Source organism: Pteropus vampyrus, unplaced genomic scaffold (assembly GCF_000151845.1).
Source record: "Pteropus vampyrus isolate Shadow unplaced genomic scaffold, Pvam_2.0 Scaffold54, whole genome shotgun sequence".
Taxonomy (NCBI): domain Eukaryota; kingdom Metazoa; phylum Chordata; class Mammalia; order Chiroptera; family Pteropodidae; genus Pteropus; species Pteropus vampyrus.
The window spans coordinates 2215450-2234630 of record NW_011888835.1 but is presented as its reverse complement, the minus strand read 5'-3'; the positions used below and the strand labels follow the sequence as shown (position 1 = coordinate 2234630).

The following is a 19181-nucleotide window of genomic DNA, read 5'->3' as shown; positions in this document are numbered from 1 at the left end:
CAGTTTCTGATATGATTATTATTTATTTACTTAATGTTTTCTATTTGCCAGGTTCCATGTTGCATATTTTAAATATATATTTAATTTAATCCTCACAACAAACCTATGGAGAACTAACTCCTAGAATATGCAGAATGAATAAACTGAGTCGTAGGTAAAACAGTTCTTTTTAGAATGACATAATATAGTAAGAGGTAGAGTAGAGGTAGGATTTGAAACTCTTTTTCTCACTCCAAACCTCAACCTAATTGATAGAAGATTGCTTCTCTTTATCTTTTGACTTATAAGATAATTCTTTACTGTTTCGATTTCTTCGTCTTATTTATAATATGGAATTTCTTACCCTATTAAAATACCTTTTTGACAATCAACAAATAAAGGAGAATTAAATCATTGGACATGATGTTCCTTCTATTTTATACCTAGCGTAGAGCTAGGGTAATAGAAAAATCAGATCTTCCCCTTTGGGTTTTTTTATACTCTCATAAAGACAAAACAGATCATGTTCCTCCTTCTGAGCCCCAGTCTATGTTGACTACATACTCATAAAATAGTAATAAATAAATTATTCTAAACTCAGAAACTATGAGCTGAGAGAAATGTTCCTATATGCCTGTACCAAAATTAGTCATGTAATATACATAAAATGGAAATTACATTGCTTTAAATCAGTTTAATAATTGAAAAGAGACACATAATAATAAAAGATCTCTTCAGCCTCACAATGCATTTTAAAATATTTCTCTATAAACATCAGGAATCAATCGTTATTTCTGCCTTACTTTTCCCAGTAATTATTTACATAATTCCTTGTCACTCTTAGCTTTTTTAGGTAGGTATTGATAGAAAATATCAATGCCATATAATAGAAGGTAACTAGATAAGTAGTTGTCTTTGCTTGGTGTTTCATTTGTTGAATATTTCCTCAAGATAATCATTTATTATAAAAATAGAGTAATATGAGATATGAAACTCACAAACTAACAAATTAACCTTTAAATATCATTGAAAAAATTCATCTATTTCTTTAGAGTGTCCAAAGTAACTACATATGCAAAGTGCTGAAGTGTACATCTATGAAATACTCCTTAAAAGTTCTGTCTGTATACTTATGTTAATGTCCTAATTAATGGGAAAAAATTTTAAAGAATCATGTGAAACTGAATGAAATTCTTACAGCTGGAAACTGCAGTAGGTTCTCAGCATAAGGGTTAATTAAGTCTTGGGTAATAATATGGGCTTTGACCATGATACTGAATGGTGGTCAGTTACTACATGATTCTGGAAAATTTACATAATTTCTGATTCTCAATTCCCATATTGATAAAACAAGAAAATAAGAGAACTTTCTCATAAGTTTACTGTAGCTATTACATGATTTAAAACCTTAGCAGAGTTCTCGGAACCTAGTAACTATTCAAAAATTAAGTTTTGTTGTTGCCTAATTCTTCACTATAGAATCAGGAGAAAAGACTTCAATTCTAAAGTTATTGATCTAGAATATAGAAACTATATGCAGTGCTGATAAAAGTGTTGGTATTAATTGGTTTTTAATGTCGATATGTAGATTTACTAACAATCTAAAGTTATTATATGTAAAATTTATCTTCTACAGAAGATTTTTGTATCTTGGTAAAGGCTAAAGCATGGACTCTTGTCATTCTCTCCAATTCTAGTAATTTCGGATTCCTCGAATGCACTTAAAATTCTTAAGAAAGGCTTTGAGGAAATACAGTGATCCATTTATTAGAATGTGCTGTTTAGAGGGACTGTGAAATTTCCGTCAAATGATGCCTTTAAGGATAAATAATTAAAGAGGAGAGATTTAAAACAACAGACATATATTTATTATTTGCTTTGTTTTCATTGTTGGCAAGAGTATAAAATAAAGTTAAAATTAAAATAATTGTCTCTACAAGTCTAATTGGCTTTGAAAATATATATTTAACCAAGGTTTGCACTCTGTTTTTCTGATTCTGAAAAATTCAAACATTATATTACCCAAGGAAATAATCTTCTCTTTTGTCTATAAAGATTTGAAAATAAAACATGTTTAGAAAAAGGAAGGAGATAAAGGGTAGATATGAGCTGATATTAAAGAAAAGAGGAAAAAAAGAAAAATGAAAGAATATTTTAGGAAGAAGGAAGGAAAATGAGAGATAAAATATACTATTTTGGGAGACAGAGAGTAGAAAATAATTCTAAACTATAAACAATCATTTTTATTTCAAGCAGAAGAAAACCCCTATTCTATATGATTATTACAAAGCTTTTTTTTTTTTTTTATGTCAAATGTGTCAGTTGGTTATTCGCAGTGTTTTTGCCATCAAATGTAAAAATTCATGTAAATTAAAGGAAGATAATGGCATTTAACAATGGATTTATCTCATCAAGCTCCTACCAGTCACTAAAGACTATGCAAGATTATGGCTGACATGCAGCTTCAGGAGAAATGCTAATGTACTGTCTTCAGCCTAGATAAATTCAGCCACAGTTTCTACTTTAAGAGCGAAAGATGACATATTCAGGAGACATTACAATTTCTTTGTCCAAAACCCATCTATTTGTAGGGTTTTGGGCTTTTTGAGAAACTTGTCACTGTATCTATGGAGAGTTTTTAAACATAGAACAGACTATCTTTTATTTTACATTGATTTGAAAGTCTGTATCTAGAGACAGAAATTGTATCAGATGACTTCTGTTTCCTGTCAAGATCACATGAAAAGTGAATATTACCTCATACCATTTAAAAAATATTGTTTACCTTATAGAGCAAATGTAGATCCGGAAAACTGAATAAATAACAGAAAGACATATGGGAATCTGTGTGAGACAAGAAATAGGAAGGTGATGATTCTAAATGACAGTTGAATGATCACTCAGCTTGGATTTTACCATTTGGTCCAACTGCTCATCTTTACATAAATGAAAATATACTATGCATTTCTATTTAACTATAAATATTTTTAGCTTCAGATGTTCTGAATAAAAATCATTGTCTTAAAATATTCACAATAAGAAAAGGCTTTATGTCTTAACGATTCAAATATGAGAGTCAAGTATAGAGAGTTATCTTAGGTTAATATCAAATCATCTTTAATTTGTGTTCATTTTCATTATTTGTTAATGGATAAAACATTAACTGCCTCAAAACTTTTGAACTTTGTATTTCTTTTCTTTGGACTAAGCATCCATTTCATTCAAGTCTACACCTGACTGTCTTCCTTGGATATCCTGTTGAAAATAATTTTCTGCCACTCATGCTATGTTTGTTCTCTGTATCATTACCTTGCTTTTCTTTTACAGCAACCACCCACACATTATGTGTAGTTTTGTTTTTTTTTAATTTCTTAATCTTTTTTGATCACCTCTGCCTTACCACTATATTGTTTTTATGCTCAACCAGAAGAGAATCTGGCATATATTTGTGTTCAACAAACATTTGTCCAATGGTTGGATTTTAGCAAGTAACTGATAATTTCCTGAACTTTTGAATATGTGAACAACTGATCAACATTTGGAGTCCAAAACCCATGCATTTTCAATTTTAGTCTTTCAGCACATGATAATATTCTTACTCACTTCGCTTGCTTACACATTTACAAACCATTCAGAGTTTCAAAGTCTTCTGAGAATCCATAGGAAAGATACATAAGTAAAATATAAACAATAGATTTCTATGTTATATAAGTAATTTTATTCAGAGAAAAAAAACATTTTTTATGTATATTCTACAATTTAGATATAATCTCTGGCAATCTATTTTCAGTATTTTATGCATAATGATTGTATTTTTTCTGCCTTCACTGTCAGTGAATGCTCAGTTAACAGCTTAAGCCAAGCAAGCATCCAATTGAAACAAAAACAGCTTTGTATATTCCTAATGATTTCCATCTTAATTGTATTGTTTTCAGTTTCACAGTTCTTATTACTGCTATCAACACTTTTTTTCTGTCATTGCAAGACACAATAAAATGTTCAGTAATCTTACATAAACTGACATACTGAAATTAAACGGTTGACTGGAAAGCAGCCCCATTAGACATGATATGCAAGTTGTGCTTATAGTTAAAATAGTCAGATACTATCTTAGGGAATCTCAAATTTCAATAACTATTATGTAATCAAAATTTAATAATTCTGTACAAATTTGTTATATCAAGCCATTTTTAGGTAAATTACAATAAAATGCCGTAATATTTTGATAAGAATGTTGGACTTGGAACAAATGTAAAACTGAAAAATATGCTGAAGACTGAGTTTTAATTTTCCAAATTTGACCTTATCATAAAATCCCAAGCTCTCCTCCCCCTGAGACTCTGTGATTCAAATAACCCCCTGCAGCCACTAATAGCTCTGACAATATATGGCCTTAGGCATAAGTACTTGTGTTAGTGGGAGGGCTCCTTTGAAAAGTCCCTGAACCTGCCACTTACTAGCCTTAGGCAAAAAGGTTTTAATCAGCTACTTATTCCATCACCCTTATCTGGGTTTCTTTTTTCCAAGTCTTTTAGAGACTCATAAAGAACTACTTTATTTGTATTGGCTCCATGGCAACACCTGTCTATATCATCTTTCCTTTTAGTGGGAAAGAAATAGATGAATTATATATAGGATCTGAACTCTTATTCATTGTTTCATTTATTCATCCACCTATTCATTGATGAAAAATTCATTAAATATAATAATGAATAGCAATTATTAGCATTTGTATGAAGCCCACTGTTAAGCATTTTCTCATTTAATATTGACACCAACACCAAAAGATAGATAAGATTATTATTTCTCATCAATAGGTAGTAAAAGCAGAATTAGACTTTTAGTAATTCTAAAATTGCATAAGACAAAAGCAGAATTAGGATTTGAACCCAGGCTGCTTGATTCTAAAGCCTGATCTTTTAATTCATATGTTATATAGTATAATATATAGTATAATACTGATCAGAAAGAAAATTTATAATATATCCTCTTTAAAATAGGAAACAAATGTTAGGTTAAATAATATACATGAGAAATGAAACTTTGTCAAATATTATGTATGTAGTAATGCATGTTTGGGAATACATGCCAAATAGTATATTTTGTTGGTTAAAAATAAATGATTAAAGTGGAATTAAACAAATATGCCTTGTTTAGGAAAATAAACGGGAGAAAGAAATGATGCAGGATTGGTAAAGAGTTAACTTGTGAAACCACAAGATGTACACAGATATATAACCAGTCATTCAACAGTTTCTTCAACAAGCATTTATTGAGTGCTTACGAAGTGTCAGGCACTATTCTAGGCACTGGCAACATAGCTTTGTAGAAGAAGGTAATATCCCTTCCTTAGGGATTTGACATTTTAGTGAAGAGAAATAGAACACATCACTAAACATATTCTCCTTTTTCAGATAAAGGTAAGTACTATAGAGAAAAATAAAAGAGGGTCTGGACATTAGAAAAAGAGATCCAGGACATGCTGCTGTTTTATACTCAAATGAAACAAATGAAGGGATTATATAAAAGTCTGGGAGGTGAGCGACTGTACAGACTGTGAGGGAGAGAGAAATCTTGATGTTCAAGTACAGCGAGAATTCCAGGTGTCTGGAACAGAGTGAACGATGACAAGAGTGATAGATTTCAGAAAGGCAGAGCAGAGGCTAAGTCATGTGGAGCCATAAAGTCTTTGAGGACTTTGAACTTTTTCTAAGTAGTAAAGGAATTCATTGAGTTAAAAAATCTCAATAGCTAGTGTAAGGAGGGGTGAAATAGAAGAATTGAAATTGATTAGAAGCCTATTGCTATAGTGGAGAGAAAAAGTAATGGTGATTTAGATAGGAAGATAGGAAGGTCAAGGTTAGTGATGAGAATTTGTTAGCTTTGAGATTTATTTTGAAGATAGAGCTGACAAAATTTACTGATAGAATGAATATAGATGTAAATGTAAACTTAAATATAAGAGAAATTGAGTCCTATATTTTTTGCCTAAAGACTGGAGGAATGGTGGTGGTATTTACTGAGATGGATAATAGTGTGAATGGGAGGTAACTTCAGAAATATTGTTTTGGACATACTAATTTTGAGATATTTATTGATACCTCGGTAAGATATTGAGACTGTAGCCAGGGGCATAGAAAAAAGCAGGAGAGTCTGCTGTTCTGATGGCCAAGCAAAGAAAAGGCTTAACATGATTGAAGTGATCAACAGTAAGGGACAATTCCTCATAGATTAAGTAAATTGTAAGTTAAGAATTGAACATCACATCACAACAAGAATATTCCAGTGACTTTGACATAGTCATTTCAATAGAGTAGAGAAGACAAAAGCCTGTTGAAATGAATGGAGGAGAGAATGGAAAGTGAGGAAGAGGGGATCGTTTGTCACTATAGCAGCATGGAAGGAAACCTTATGATGATAGAGCTGTACAGGAAACCACTTGGTGCTATTGGAAACTATAGGGCAACTTAACACACAAGGAAGTCCATGGAGCCTTAGAGAGGTAACATTAACATGGAATGTCCATGGCTGGTAGGCTAGATGAGAGAAGGGCTTATCAAGTCACAGAGTTGAGAGATTCCATTAGTCTAGTAGGCCAGACTAGTCTGGGTGTTACCTTTGGGGGTAATCTAAATCTGCTGTTGCCATGGTGGACTGAGGGACTTCGGTTCTTTCCTCCAATGCAATAAAGAATTACACATCAGCAAAATTTAGGAAAAGTAGGATTTATTAAAGCATGTTTCAAGAGAGAAACAGGCTGTGCCAGCGATGGCCATAGCCCCGTAGAATTCGGGAAGTAAACCTTATATTGGCCCTTGATGTGTGGTTACAGGGGTGGTGCTAGATGATTGGCACATGGGGTCATTTGATTGATATTTGGTTGTTATATAACCCTTTGTCTGCCGCTCATGCAGTTATCCAGAATTCAGTCTGTTATAATTAGATTCATGAACTTCCAGGTATATGCATGATATTATAATGATAGTATAATGAGACTAAGTTCAAGCAAGGACAATGTATATACTAACTGCACAGGCGTTTGTGGCTGGCCTAAACCAGTGGCTGTTTTGTGTTTTTTTTTTAACGTCATTGTATTTTAGGATGTAAGGATATTTTTAACTGCAAACTAGGTGTTTCTGGGAGGTCTTAAGGGTGGTCCCTGGGTTTGGCCTGCATTCCCCTGTCCTAATGTCTACCTAACTGCCTAAAAAGGGGAACTGGGATGGTGAACTACTACGAAATTATGGGTACGTATAAGCCTGGAGATGTACTTGGAGGCTAAGCTTATTAACTATATTTATTTGTAGAATCAAGGCAATGGTAAGATTTTTGAAGGACTTTCAAGCAATAAAGTAACATCAAATTCTCATTTTAAAAGTCATTTTAACAGTAATATGGAGACTGTATATTACATGGAAAATATACCAACCATAGGGAGATCCATTGATGTGATTAATGTAGTAACCTAGGGAAAAAAAAGTGAGTGAGGTAGGGTAGTGACAGTGAAGATGGAGAGGAGGAACATTTGTAGAGTATTTTCTTTCAATTCGGCATCAGCACTTCATCAGTCACTTTTTTCCTCCTAATTTTGGGGTGAATCTTTATTTTACAATTCTCTTTCCTCTCCTGTCATGTTGTTCTCAAATCATGCAGAACTGTTGGTTTTCTTTTTAAAGGAGCTGAATTCTTTATGACCAGTTTAGCCTAAATTTGTATATAATATAACCCAATAATGTAGATTTATAAGAAATTACAACAAAATGAATTTTTAAAAAATATATTATCACAATATTAAAAACATTTCCAGCACTCTTATGAGTAATTATCTTAGCTTTTTGCATTTAGCTTTGGAAGTGGCACAAAACTATATTATTAACTTTTAAAAAATATATTACAAAAGATATATTCTGATATCTCACCATTATAACCACTCTAGGACAAATTCCCAAGGATAACAGTGTCATTGTTACCCAAAATAAGAATAGTTGCACAAGAAAATACACTTATTGGCTTCTTACGGTTTTCCAAGTAATGTGTTAGTGTTTTTATGTGCATTATTCTACCTATATATTTTTCACAAAAGCCCTTCGAAAACAATTGTATTATCATTTCACAGACAAGTTTCAGAGAGTTTAAGAAACATGTCCAACATCACACAGTATTTAAAATTATAAGTTAGGTCATGCCCAGAACCAAGCTGATATCACTAGTGATATGAGAATTTTACTTTAAAATTAGTATCTTTAATGGAAAACTTTATTGACTTTAAAGCAAGTCTGCATACTTATTCTTTTATATAATAGTTGTACTGGCAATAACCAGACTGGTGCCATACAGAGTATCTTCCTTGCACTGAAGAGTATGGACTCGGGAACTAAATTACCAGGAATCAAATCCCAGCTCCATCTCTTAGTAGCTACGTGATGTCGGACAAGTTTTTAATCTTTTAATGACTCAGTTTCCTCAGTAAAATGGGAAGAGCACTTATTCACATCTCATTGTGTTGTGGGAAGGTTTTAATGAGTTAAAATATGTAAAATGCTTACAAAGCACCTGGCAAATAGTGAGTTCTATATAAATGTTATGATCATAATATAATTGTTATCATCATCATCATTACTCCTCAAAGGATACTGTTACTTCTCACAGGATGCATGAAAGGGAAAGCAGCAAATATAAAATAACTCTTTAAAAAACCTGTATCCAGATGAGCAGTTTTTGACATGAATGTGTCGATGCACTTTTTAGTAATATAATACAAATAATGCATACTATTATTGATTTAATTATAGTATGATTTTTAGATATGGAATTTGAAAGTTAGTTTATAATGCATCTATTTTTTTAGTTTTTGTGGTATAGGAAGACTTAATCTTCATTGTTCTTATAAATTTTAAGAAATAGTATGATTTGGTGGTATTTGCAAATCTATCTGTCTAAAATGTTATTCCTAATTTTCTGTCTTATTTAATCTTTTGCATTAGAATTAACTTCCTCCCTTGGACTGCTTTACTTTTAGTGCCTTGTGGTGGAACTTTAACCAAGCGTAAAGGGACAATTTTGTCTCCTGGATACCCTGAGCCTTATGACAACAATCTGAATTGTATATGGAAGATCACAGTGCCAGAGGGAGCTGGCATTCAAGTAAGGATATTGAATTTTTTCTTTTTTTCACCGTTATGTTTGAAATTAATCTTTCCAGAGATGACAGGATACATGTTATTTCTAAAGATGTAGCCAGTGCTTTTGATTGACATGGTTGGATTTAATAGAAGATACTTATTTTTAATTTTTTTACCTGCAAATATCAGAGAAACAATTCAAGATGGCATAAGCAATAAGAAGAATCTGTTTCTTCCCATAACGTGGAATCTTAGGGTAAGAAGATTCGAGGGTTATTTATTTTGAAGTTTTAGTTGTATCATTCTTGACCCCGGTTTTTTTCCATCTCTCTGCTCTGCCATCCTTAGCATGTCGGCTTAGTTCTTGGATTTCCTTTCTCATGGTCTCAAGATCACTGCAGAAAGCTCTAGGAATATCACCTTTTACATAGCAGTGTCTGGTACCCAGGATGGAATGTCTCCGTACCTTTGCAGTGGTTAAGAGAACTTTTCAAGAAACCATCCAGAAGACTTTCCCTCCTGTCCTACTGATCAAAATCACCACCATATCCATTCCTAAACCATGCACTGGACAATAGCAAAAGATTTACTGTGATTTGGCTCAGACAAATTAGTATTATGTACTTGGATCAGACAAGGGGCTCAGCTTCCTCTGAGGTACACAGCTCTCATTTAATTCAATATAGAATAAGGAAGAGGAGTGTTATTCTATAGACAATCAACAGTATCTACCATATTATTTCAATTACAGCCACTTTTTTGGGGAGGGAAGCAATTTGCTTAGTTACTGCATTTTACAAGGAGAGTGTTTCTGGATAAATCAATGATGTTTTACTGCTGAGTAAGTACATACTCCAGGGAAGGTAATTATTCTTAACAAAATATTTTATAGTCTATGTTTCATTAAAATAATTTGATCACTTCACCAATTGAGTCATAAGGTTTTCCTTAGGAACTTGCAATATATATCAGTTCTGGAAAAAGTAGCCAAGACATCATCCATTAAAACTGAAATTAAATAGAAGTATAATTTTCAGTAAAAAAAAAAATCAAATTTTGAATTTACCTTTATAATCTTTATAATCTTTTCAGAAAATTCAAAAAATTACTTGAAATAGTCAAGAGTAAAATAGATCAGTAAACTAGTGAGAAAACATGAAACATACCTTTTGAGTATTTTAATAAAGATATTAAAAGTCAAAACACTATAGAACTATGCTTAAATTCTGGTTAACTGTACTACCATTTTATGGCCAGCTTATAAAATTTGGAAATACCCAATCAATCCTACCTTATTATCAGTAAAATTAACAGGAATTTTAGAATTGTCTGTGTTCCAGTTTGTACAGAGAATCTGAAATAACACAATACCTTTAGAACCTTCATAAAACATTTACTACATCATCTGATTATGTTTATGAAAGTTAACCTAAAATATCTTATATATCAACATCAGTTTATCCATTTCTAGCTCATCTTAAAATAATAAAAAAAACCTAGCATTTCCCACTACTTCTCATCCTCTGTTTTGATTCCTGCAATGTGGCTTTCAGCATCCAGTGCTCTAACTGAACCACTTACATAGTGATCACTAAGGACCTGTCATTACATCCATGGTGTTGCTCATCCTGTTCATTCTGTCAGTACTGTTCTATCCTGCTGAGTCTCTCTTCATTCTTAAAATACATTTTTCCTCCTTGATTTCCATGTTACCAGCACTCCCCTGGACTTTTTTTGTTTTGTTTTCTATATCTGTGGTGCCTGCTTCTATATCTAGGAACTTGGTCTCCTCTTTCTCTTCAAGTTTTCAAATATGGTGTTTATGAGATTCCATGGCCTTTGTTCATCTCACCTTACACCATTCTCAATGCCACCTTGTCTACTTCCATGGCTCTGGCTACCATTATACGCTGATGCTCAGGATCTAATCTTAACGGACAATCAGAAAACATTTTTTCAAAAATGAAGAACTGAATAATGATGATTTCCAAACTTAATATCTAACCCACACCTTTCACCTAATATGCGTGCCATATATTCAACTGCCCACTGGACATTTTAGCTAAACTTCTTTCTGGCATCTCAAATTCAACCTGTTCAAAATTGACTTTATGATTTTTTTCTCAAAATCATGGATATTCTCTAATGTGCTCTGTTTCAGAATGAGTCCTTCACTCATTCAGTTGCACAAGCCAGAAATCTTGATGATTTTTCTGTCTCCTATTCTGCTCTGTGAAATATATCAGGTTTGTCTTTCACAAAGCTCTCAAGTAAGTCTGTTTCTCTCCATCCAGATTTTCACCATTTAGGATTAGGTGGCCATCATCCCTGTCTCAGGTTCTTATTCTCCTTTAATCTATTCCTCATAAGGCAAATCGAATGACCTTCTAAAAATAAAAATCTAATACTATAACTTTTCTTCTTATGGTACCTCAGTTGTCCTCTATATCCCTAACTCCTTGACATAGTTGATTATGCCCTTGTGCTTTGTCCTCATTTCTTACCTCATCTATTCACACCAATTTAGTTCTTTATAAAAACCTCTCTCTTGCTGCTGGGCCCCTGTGCATGTTGTGCCCTCTGTCTGCAACATGCTCTGTGATTTCCCTTTATTTGGTTTCTTCTTATTCATTATTTCTGTCTCAACTTAGAAATAATTCCTGTAGAAGACCTTCCATGAATCTGAGACAAGATTAAGTCCTCATGCTATATGTTCTCATAGATCCCTGTATTTTCCTTATCATTACACCCATCATGTTTTACTGTCATTACTTACTTATTTGTAAGTTCATGAGGGTAGTAATCAAGTCTGTGCTAGCAGATAGCATAGTGCCTGCCAGTACATGCTTAATATTTTTAGAATGAGCCAATGAATACCTCCACAATCAAGGAAGTTTTAGACTATTTTAAGGAGATAACACAGCACAATGTGAATAAGACATCTGCAGAAAAAGTATGTTGTATATCACTTGTCTTAGTCAAACACTATTCAAAACTGGACACATAAAAGGTGTTATAAAGTCTTTCACTGAGGAAGCATTTTGTTTAATGATTACACTTTAGAAAACAAAAACAAAATTTGAGTTTAACAGAGCATTTATCAAATTTAGAGTGTGATGCATATTAGACTTTTACTTTTAAATACTCTAAAGGACTACCAAGCACTTTTTTTCTAATTAACCTCTAATAAGTATGCTAATTTTAGACGTATCACTAAGTCGTAGGAAATTATATAATAGGTACATACACATATGTAATATATAACATATTTGAAATTTCACTAGCATCACTTAAAGCCTACCTGGCTAGTACACCAGGTTTAAAGCGATGCTTCTTTTACTTTACTCCATTGGGCTGAATATGTGTGTGAATAACAGGTTATTTAAATATCCAACAAATACATGAGATGAACTGAGATAACCACTTGTGAAAAGAAAAGGAGAAACATTTGGAATGCTGAAAATGTTATAGATAATGTAAGACGATTCATCATTCTTGGAAATACCTCAAAAAATAGACCAAATTTATATATTAGAAGTATGTGAGAAGTTTGTGGATAAGAGTGTATTCATTTGTTTGTCTGTTTATTATAGCAAAGTTTATTAGAGGGAGAATTCTAAAGGGGCTACATTCAAGCAAACTGTAATTCTTATATAGTGAACCATAGAAAAAATGTTTACTTAATTGTGTCAGTGTATAGAATGATCATCATGAGTTAATATAAATTTCAAACAAAGTAAAATGGGATTTGAATGTCTCTATGAGGGAAATCTGGTTTTAACAATCGGAAATCTGCTACCTCATAAAACTATCCTTTTGCCACAATGGACAACTCCATCTAACACAAAGTTCTTCTGAACACTGAATCAGTTACGGCTTGTTTTCAGATCTTCTACTTGACCATCATTTAACTTTTTGTCATAGTGGGTCCTCAGTCATTTACTTGAATCTTCTACACCTTGTACATGTTTATTATTCCAAAGTACATTTACAATTCACCCAGATTTCTAGTAGCAAATTGTATTAGGTTGTGTGTGTGTGTGTGTGTGTGTGTGTGTGTGTGTGTGTGCGCGCGCGCGCGCGCACGCACGTGTATAGCTGCTGTAACAAATTACTATGAATGTGGTAACTTAAAATGACAGAAACTTACTCTCTCACAGGACTGGAGGCCAGAAGTCCTACATCAGCTACTACACTGACAGGACTGTGCTCACCTCTTTTCTCTCCCCCTGTCCAGGTTCTAGGGGAGAATCCTTTCCTTACCTCTTCTAACTTCTGGTGGCTGCTGGCATTCCTTGGTGTCTGGCTACATCACTTCAGTTTCTGCTTCTGTTGTCACCGTGCCTTCTCCTCTTCTGTCTGGCTCAAATTTCCCTTGGCATCTTACTTATAAGAATGAAAGGTTACAATTGCATTCAGAGCCTATCTGAACAATCCAAGATAATCTCCCTATCTCAAGATCCTTAGTTTAATCACCTCTGTAAGAACATTTTTCCATAAGAGGCAATATTTATAAGCTCTGGGAATTAGGACTTGAATCTTTGGGAGCCATTATTCAGGCTGCTATACATATGTATTCAGAATTAAATGGATTTCCTTCTTCTCACCAAGGTAATAGGTTTTTCAAGAGATATCTACATTTTTGTTCTCACTACAACTCTGATCTCAATAACTCAGGGGGGAAAAAAGATAAAGTATTCTTAAATCTTCCTTTTCACTTCCTTCTCCTATTCTGACCACACAAAATCCAGTAACTTTCCCTATAGCAACACATGTGACACCTGGGTACCACTTTTGACTATTTCTGCCTACAATCTACTTTTCATTGCTTCTTACACAGGCTACTGCAATATTATTAAAATTGTCATTTTACTTTTCTTTTTTTCACCAATGCAGTACTGTACTTAAAGCACAGTTCTGATTATGTTCCTTTTACCCCCGTCTAATGCTGTCTAATGCTCCTCAATTGCATAATTATGACGTTGTTCAGTCTTTATAGTCTATCTCTCACCCTCTCTCTTAGCTAAGATATATTTAATCCTTCATACACACTGGACATGACCCTAAGCTACAATTAATTTAACTTTACAGCAAATATATGAATCAGATAACTTTATTACAGTGATTTATGTAAATAATCTAAGGCATAGATTAACAACTCTTGAAGTTACATGTTAATAACCCTAGACAGTCTTGCAAAACCTCGAGTGGAGGGAGCCAGGAAGTTGCAAACCCAGGCATTCTAACTCCAGTATCTTTTGTATTTATCTCCTAAGCTCTGCTCTTTAACTATTCTCTACTTATTCTAACTTTGCATGCATATTTTCTCTCATGTAAATACTCTCCACTATGGCTAAATTGGATTACTGATGGTTCAGTAAGTTTACCTCATGGCTTGCCTCCTCTGCATTTTTATTAACTCAATAATTTCTTTTGTTGGAAAACCTCTCAATACATTTAGCTTATCTCTTTTCTTTTCCTGAACAGAAGGGAAAGAAAATTCGGATACGAAGAGAGAATTGATCATTATTTAAGGAGGCAGTGGTTATATTACAATCATACAGTTTTAATTATGGTCTTCTTCCTGTCCTGAAACAATGCCATTGGGCATAATGCCTGTCACACAGGCAGCGTATCTGATTCCATGTGGCACTCACTCCTGAAAAGGAGACACCAGCATTCACTTGAATGGAAGAATGGTGATGGACTATTTTGTGGATAAGAAATCTCTAACGAATTCAATTGTTATAATTATTTAGTGAATCCGTGTAGTGCTTACATTTACAACAGGCTTTAACTAAACAAAATAAATTTATTTTAATAAAGTTATTCCTTTCCCTCTTCCAAAAGTATAAAATATGTAATAAACAAAGAAAAAAATAGATAACATCCATAGTTGTGAGGGTCCTGTGGGTTATCGCAAAGCTCAAGCTGTGCCTAGTGAAGTGCAGCAATACATACCTCTTTCTTTACATAAAATATAAGACATGAGAGTATTATACTCCAGCATTTCCCTTATCAACCTTATGGACTTTCACAGTGATTTCTTTATTATGATTCTGTTCATAAAAATATTCTTTAAAAGATATACTCAAATCAATTACAAAGTATAATTTTTGGTCATCTATATTGAGACTTATTAAAAATGTATATAGGGGATATTTTTTTTTTAATAAAAGAAAGATAGGAAAATGAACAAAGGTTATGCCAATAAAGAAAAAATAAAATGTATCTAGGACAATCTTAGAAAAATTTATAGTATAAGATCCTATATGCTCGTGGACCACTGATCTGGTTTTTTCCTAATACCTAAAGTAAACTTAATCGGTGACAAAAATCTAACACTCCAAGACACAAATGTTAACCAATTATTTAGCACATGCATTGAGATCCTAGCATTGAGACATTAGATTAACTGAAAGTGTTTAATAAAGAGAATGCTCTGAGATGATGACAGAAAACTCTATGTTATATCCATTGTGAACATTGCTAGATGCCGCATAGGCTTTTCTTATGGCAGTCAGCTCATACAGGCCAGTATCATATGATCAGTTCTGTGAAAATCCTTCTATGAAGGGCCACCACCATGTGGTCCAGGCTTTGAACTCTCTCTTCTAGGGGGGTATGAATGGACTATAGAATATTTATTTTGTTAGAAATGTGTGTTCTTAACAGTAATTATTATTTCACAGGTGCAAGTTGTCAGCTTTGCTACTGAACATAATTGGGATTCTCTAGACTTTTATGATGGAGGAGACAACAATGCTCCACGACTTGGAAGTTATTCAGGTAAATAGGAGCTGAGCTTAATTAAAATATGATTATTCTTAGTAATTTTAAAATCTCTCCCTCTTTTTAAAAAATGTTCCCTTGAACTCTGACTTGGTGATTTTAATTCGCTTTTTATAAACTATATGCAATGAACTAAATTACAAAGTTGGAAGTTTGAAAGGCTTTAAAGGTAATGAAGTCGACATTGCTGTTTAAAACCTTGCTATATTCTTATTGTATTTGTGTAATTATTGATACTTTTATGTTAATGGTTATATTTCCAGCTGTGCTTCAGCAATAGTATGTGGGATGTGCCACTTTCTCTTAAAAAAATATTGAATAATACAGTTAAAAAATAGAGAGTACCTAGTAATTATGGTTTATCCAGTTAATAGAATGTTATACAGCCATTAAAATAATTATAGACTGTGTATCAACATGGTAAATGCTACAGTGTACTGTTGAGTGAGAATAAAGAAAATATACAATTATTTCTATGAAATGAATAAAATTATATGAAATTAATATATACATACATATCAAGAATAGGTTTTTAAATTTTTAAGATTTTTAAAGGAAATTTATGCAGTAATCCAACAGCTTCTTTTAGCATATAAAAGGTGAAATGAAGTTTTTAATTTTAACTATACTTTTTACATTAATTTAAAGTATAATTTTTAAATCTAGAAACATGAACATAGTTAAAATATTAACTTACACATTTCAGATACTGAAATAAGTTTGAATGGTTTTAAATTTTTAATAGATTTTTTAAAAGGAGTATGGTAACTGATTTTTCAGTATCATCATTGAGGAAAGGAAAGAAGAAAAATCTAGAGTAGGAGTGATTTGGCATAAAAATATTTTCAATATAGATTTAGACATAAATCTTTCCTTAAAAAATTAATAAAATTTTGAATATATATTTGTTTATAATGGAGTAGGTATAATATATTCTTAAAAATGAAGATAATAAAAGTGATAAATTACATGCTAGCGATTACCAAATGCTAACTGTATATGAAGCTTGTCATACATTTCCTCATTTGATCTTTCTAGCAGTCCAGTAGGTGATTGAAGCTTAGAGAGATTAAGTTGCTCAAGATTGTACAGCTAATGTTAGAATGAGGCTAGTCACACTCAGCTGATTCGACTCCAGAGCCAGAGGAATCAGATCCACTTAAGTGACTAAAGGCAGTTCTAGTCACCTTTGAGTTTCTGTTTATCTCTGTCTTCAGGGATTCAGTTGGGTCACTATGGACAGAGAGCAAGTTCATGGGGGGAAAAAAGCAATTGTGTTCTGTAATCAACTTGTACTGGTTTCTTTTATAGAAGAATCACAGAATTGTGCAAAGTAGGTGTAAAGTAACTAGTTACCTACCAAAATAAAAATGTTTTCAACTCAATAATTAAACTAAAGTTGATGTCCTTTAGAAGTTCAGAAGAACATCGTTATAATGCATTTGCTGAGAGACAAGGCTAACATTACCTCATAACTTGGATTTTTTTGGAATGCTAACTACCAGCTTTGCTTGGTATAAAAGGATATATATATTATAATAAAGGGTAATAAACAAATATATCCTCTGAACCCTTAAAAAATCTTAAGTTAGTACACCATAAAAATCACATGCAAACTTCAAAATTAAGTGTACTATTAGTTTGTGCATAGAATATTGAAGTCCATATGAAATTCTAAACATTTATTTTAGGAGACCTTTATAACATTTACCCCTTTGACTTTTACCAGCTCTTTTTGTTCTTACCTATATTTAGGGAGTAATCTAAAATGATCCCCAAGATCTGTCTCCCTGGAGATAGTTGGGCGCAATAAAATGAAAGAGAAACGTGGGAGAAATATTTTTACTAAAAAATTCTTGGAAAACACTTGACTAATACATAATTTCAGTGATAACCTATTGCATGTATAGTAGTTAACTTACTTAGATTTACTATAGTGTTTATTATGTGATCATTAATCTACTTTTTCAATTGTTATTTCAGGAACAACAATACCCCATCTTTTGAATAGTACATCTAACAATTTATATCTAAATTTTCAATCAGACATCAGTGTTTCTGCTGCAGGTTTTCACCTTGAATACACAGGTAAATATAACATCACATGCTATTCAGAAAAGTTAAGAACAAGTTTATATTAATTTTTAAATATTACTTTTCTGATTATAAAAATTAAATGAACTTTGTCAAAAGAGAACATTCAGCTTATTATTTTTAAAAATATTTTGATGTATTCCTTCAATTTGATTATAAAACTATACGTATAAAGTTCTAATGGTTTTCATCAGAATTTGCATGTACTTTCTTTTCTTTTTTTAATTGTAAGAACACAACATGAAATCTATCCTCTTAATATTTTAAGTTCACAAAACAGAAATGTTAACTATAGACACAATGTTATATAGCAGATCTCTAGAACTTACTTATCTTGCATTACTTAAACTTTATACTCGTTGAACAGCAACTTCCCACTTCTTCCTTCTCCCAGCCCCTGGAACCAATGTGCTACTCTCTATAAGTTTGACTCTTTCAGATACTTCATATTTGGGGTATCATGTAGTATTTGTCCTTCTGTGTCTGGCTTATTTCACTTTTCATTGAGTCGACCAGGTTCATCCATGTTATCACATATGGCAGGATTGTCTTCTCTTTTTTAAGACCGAATAATATTACATCGTATGTACATACCATGTTCTCTTTATTCATTCATCGGTGGACGTTTAGGTTGTTTCTGTATCTTCGTTATTGTGAATAATAAACTTGGGAGAGCAGATATCTTTTTGAGATTCTGATTTCAATTCTTTTGGAACTATATCCGGAAGTGGGATTGCTCAATAATATGGTAGAGTTATTTTTAATTTATTGGAGAGACCTCCTTTGTGTCTCTCATAGTGGTAGCACTATTTTACATCCTCACCAACACTTATTTTTTTCTTATACAAATAAGAGCATTTTATGGTTAACTAAAGTAGTGCAAATTATAACAAAAAGTCCAGTTTTTAGCATTGATGCACCAAATAACGTAGCATGAAAATTCTTAAAGCAAATCATTAAAAAACCTAGAAGTAAACAGAAATTCATTATAAAATTTTCCAAAATTGATACAGTAGAGGCAGAAATTCTAAATAGACCAATTATCATAAGAGTAATATAGAAAATATTATTTAAAAGTACCCTACACAAAACCATAGTAGGCCAAATGGCTTCACACAGAAATATTACCAAACCTTTAAAGATTAAGTAATCCTAATGCTATTGAAATTATTCCATCTGCTTTTTGTGGAGTAT

The 19181-nt window shown here is 32.5% G+C and overlaps 1 protein-coding gene across 1 annotated transcript in view; it reads left to right on the top strand.

The window, feature by feature from the left end:
- The window catches only part of CSMD3 (CUB and Sushi multiple domains 3), a 1080109-nt gene that overhangs the window by 921546 nt on the left and 139382 nt on the right, over positions 1-19181 (top strand). The window contains 3 exon segments of the mRNA XM_011360386.2: positions 8999-9123; positions 15794-15890; positions 17877-17981. Of these exon segments, the coding sequence (XP_011358688.1) occupies positions 8999-9123; positions 15794-15890; positions 17877-17981 (327 nt within the window).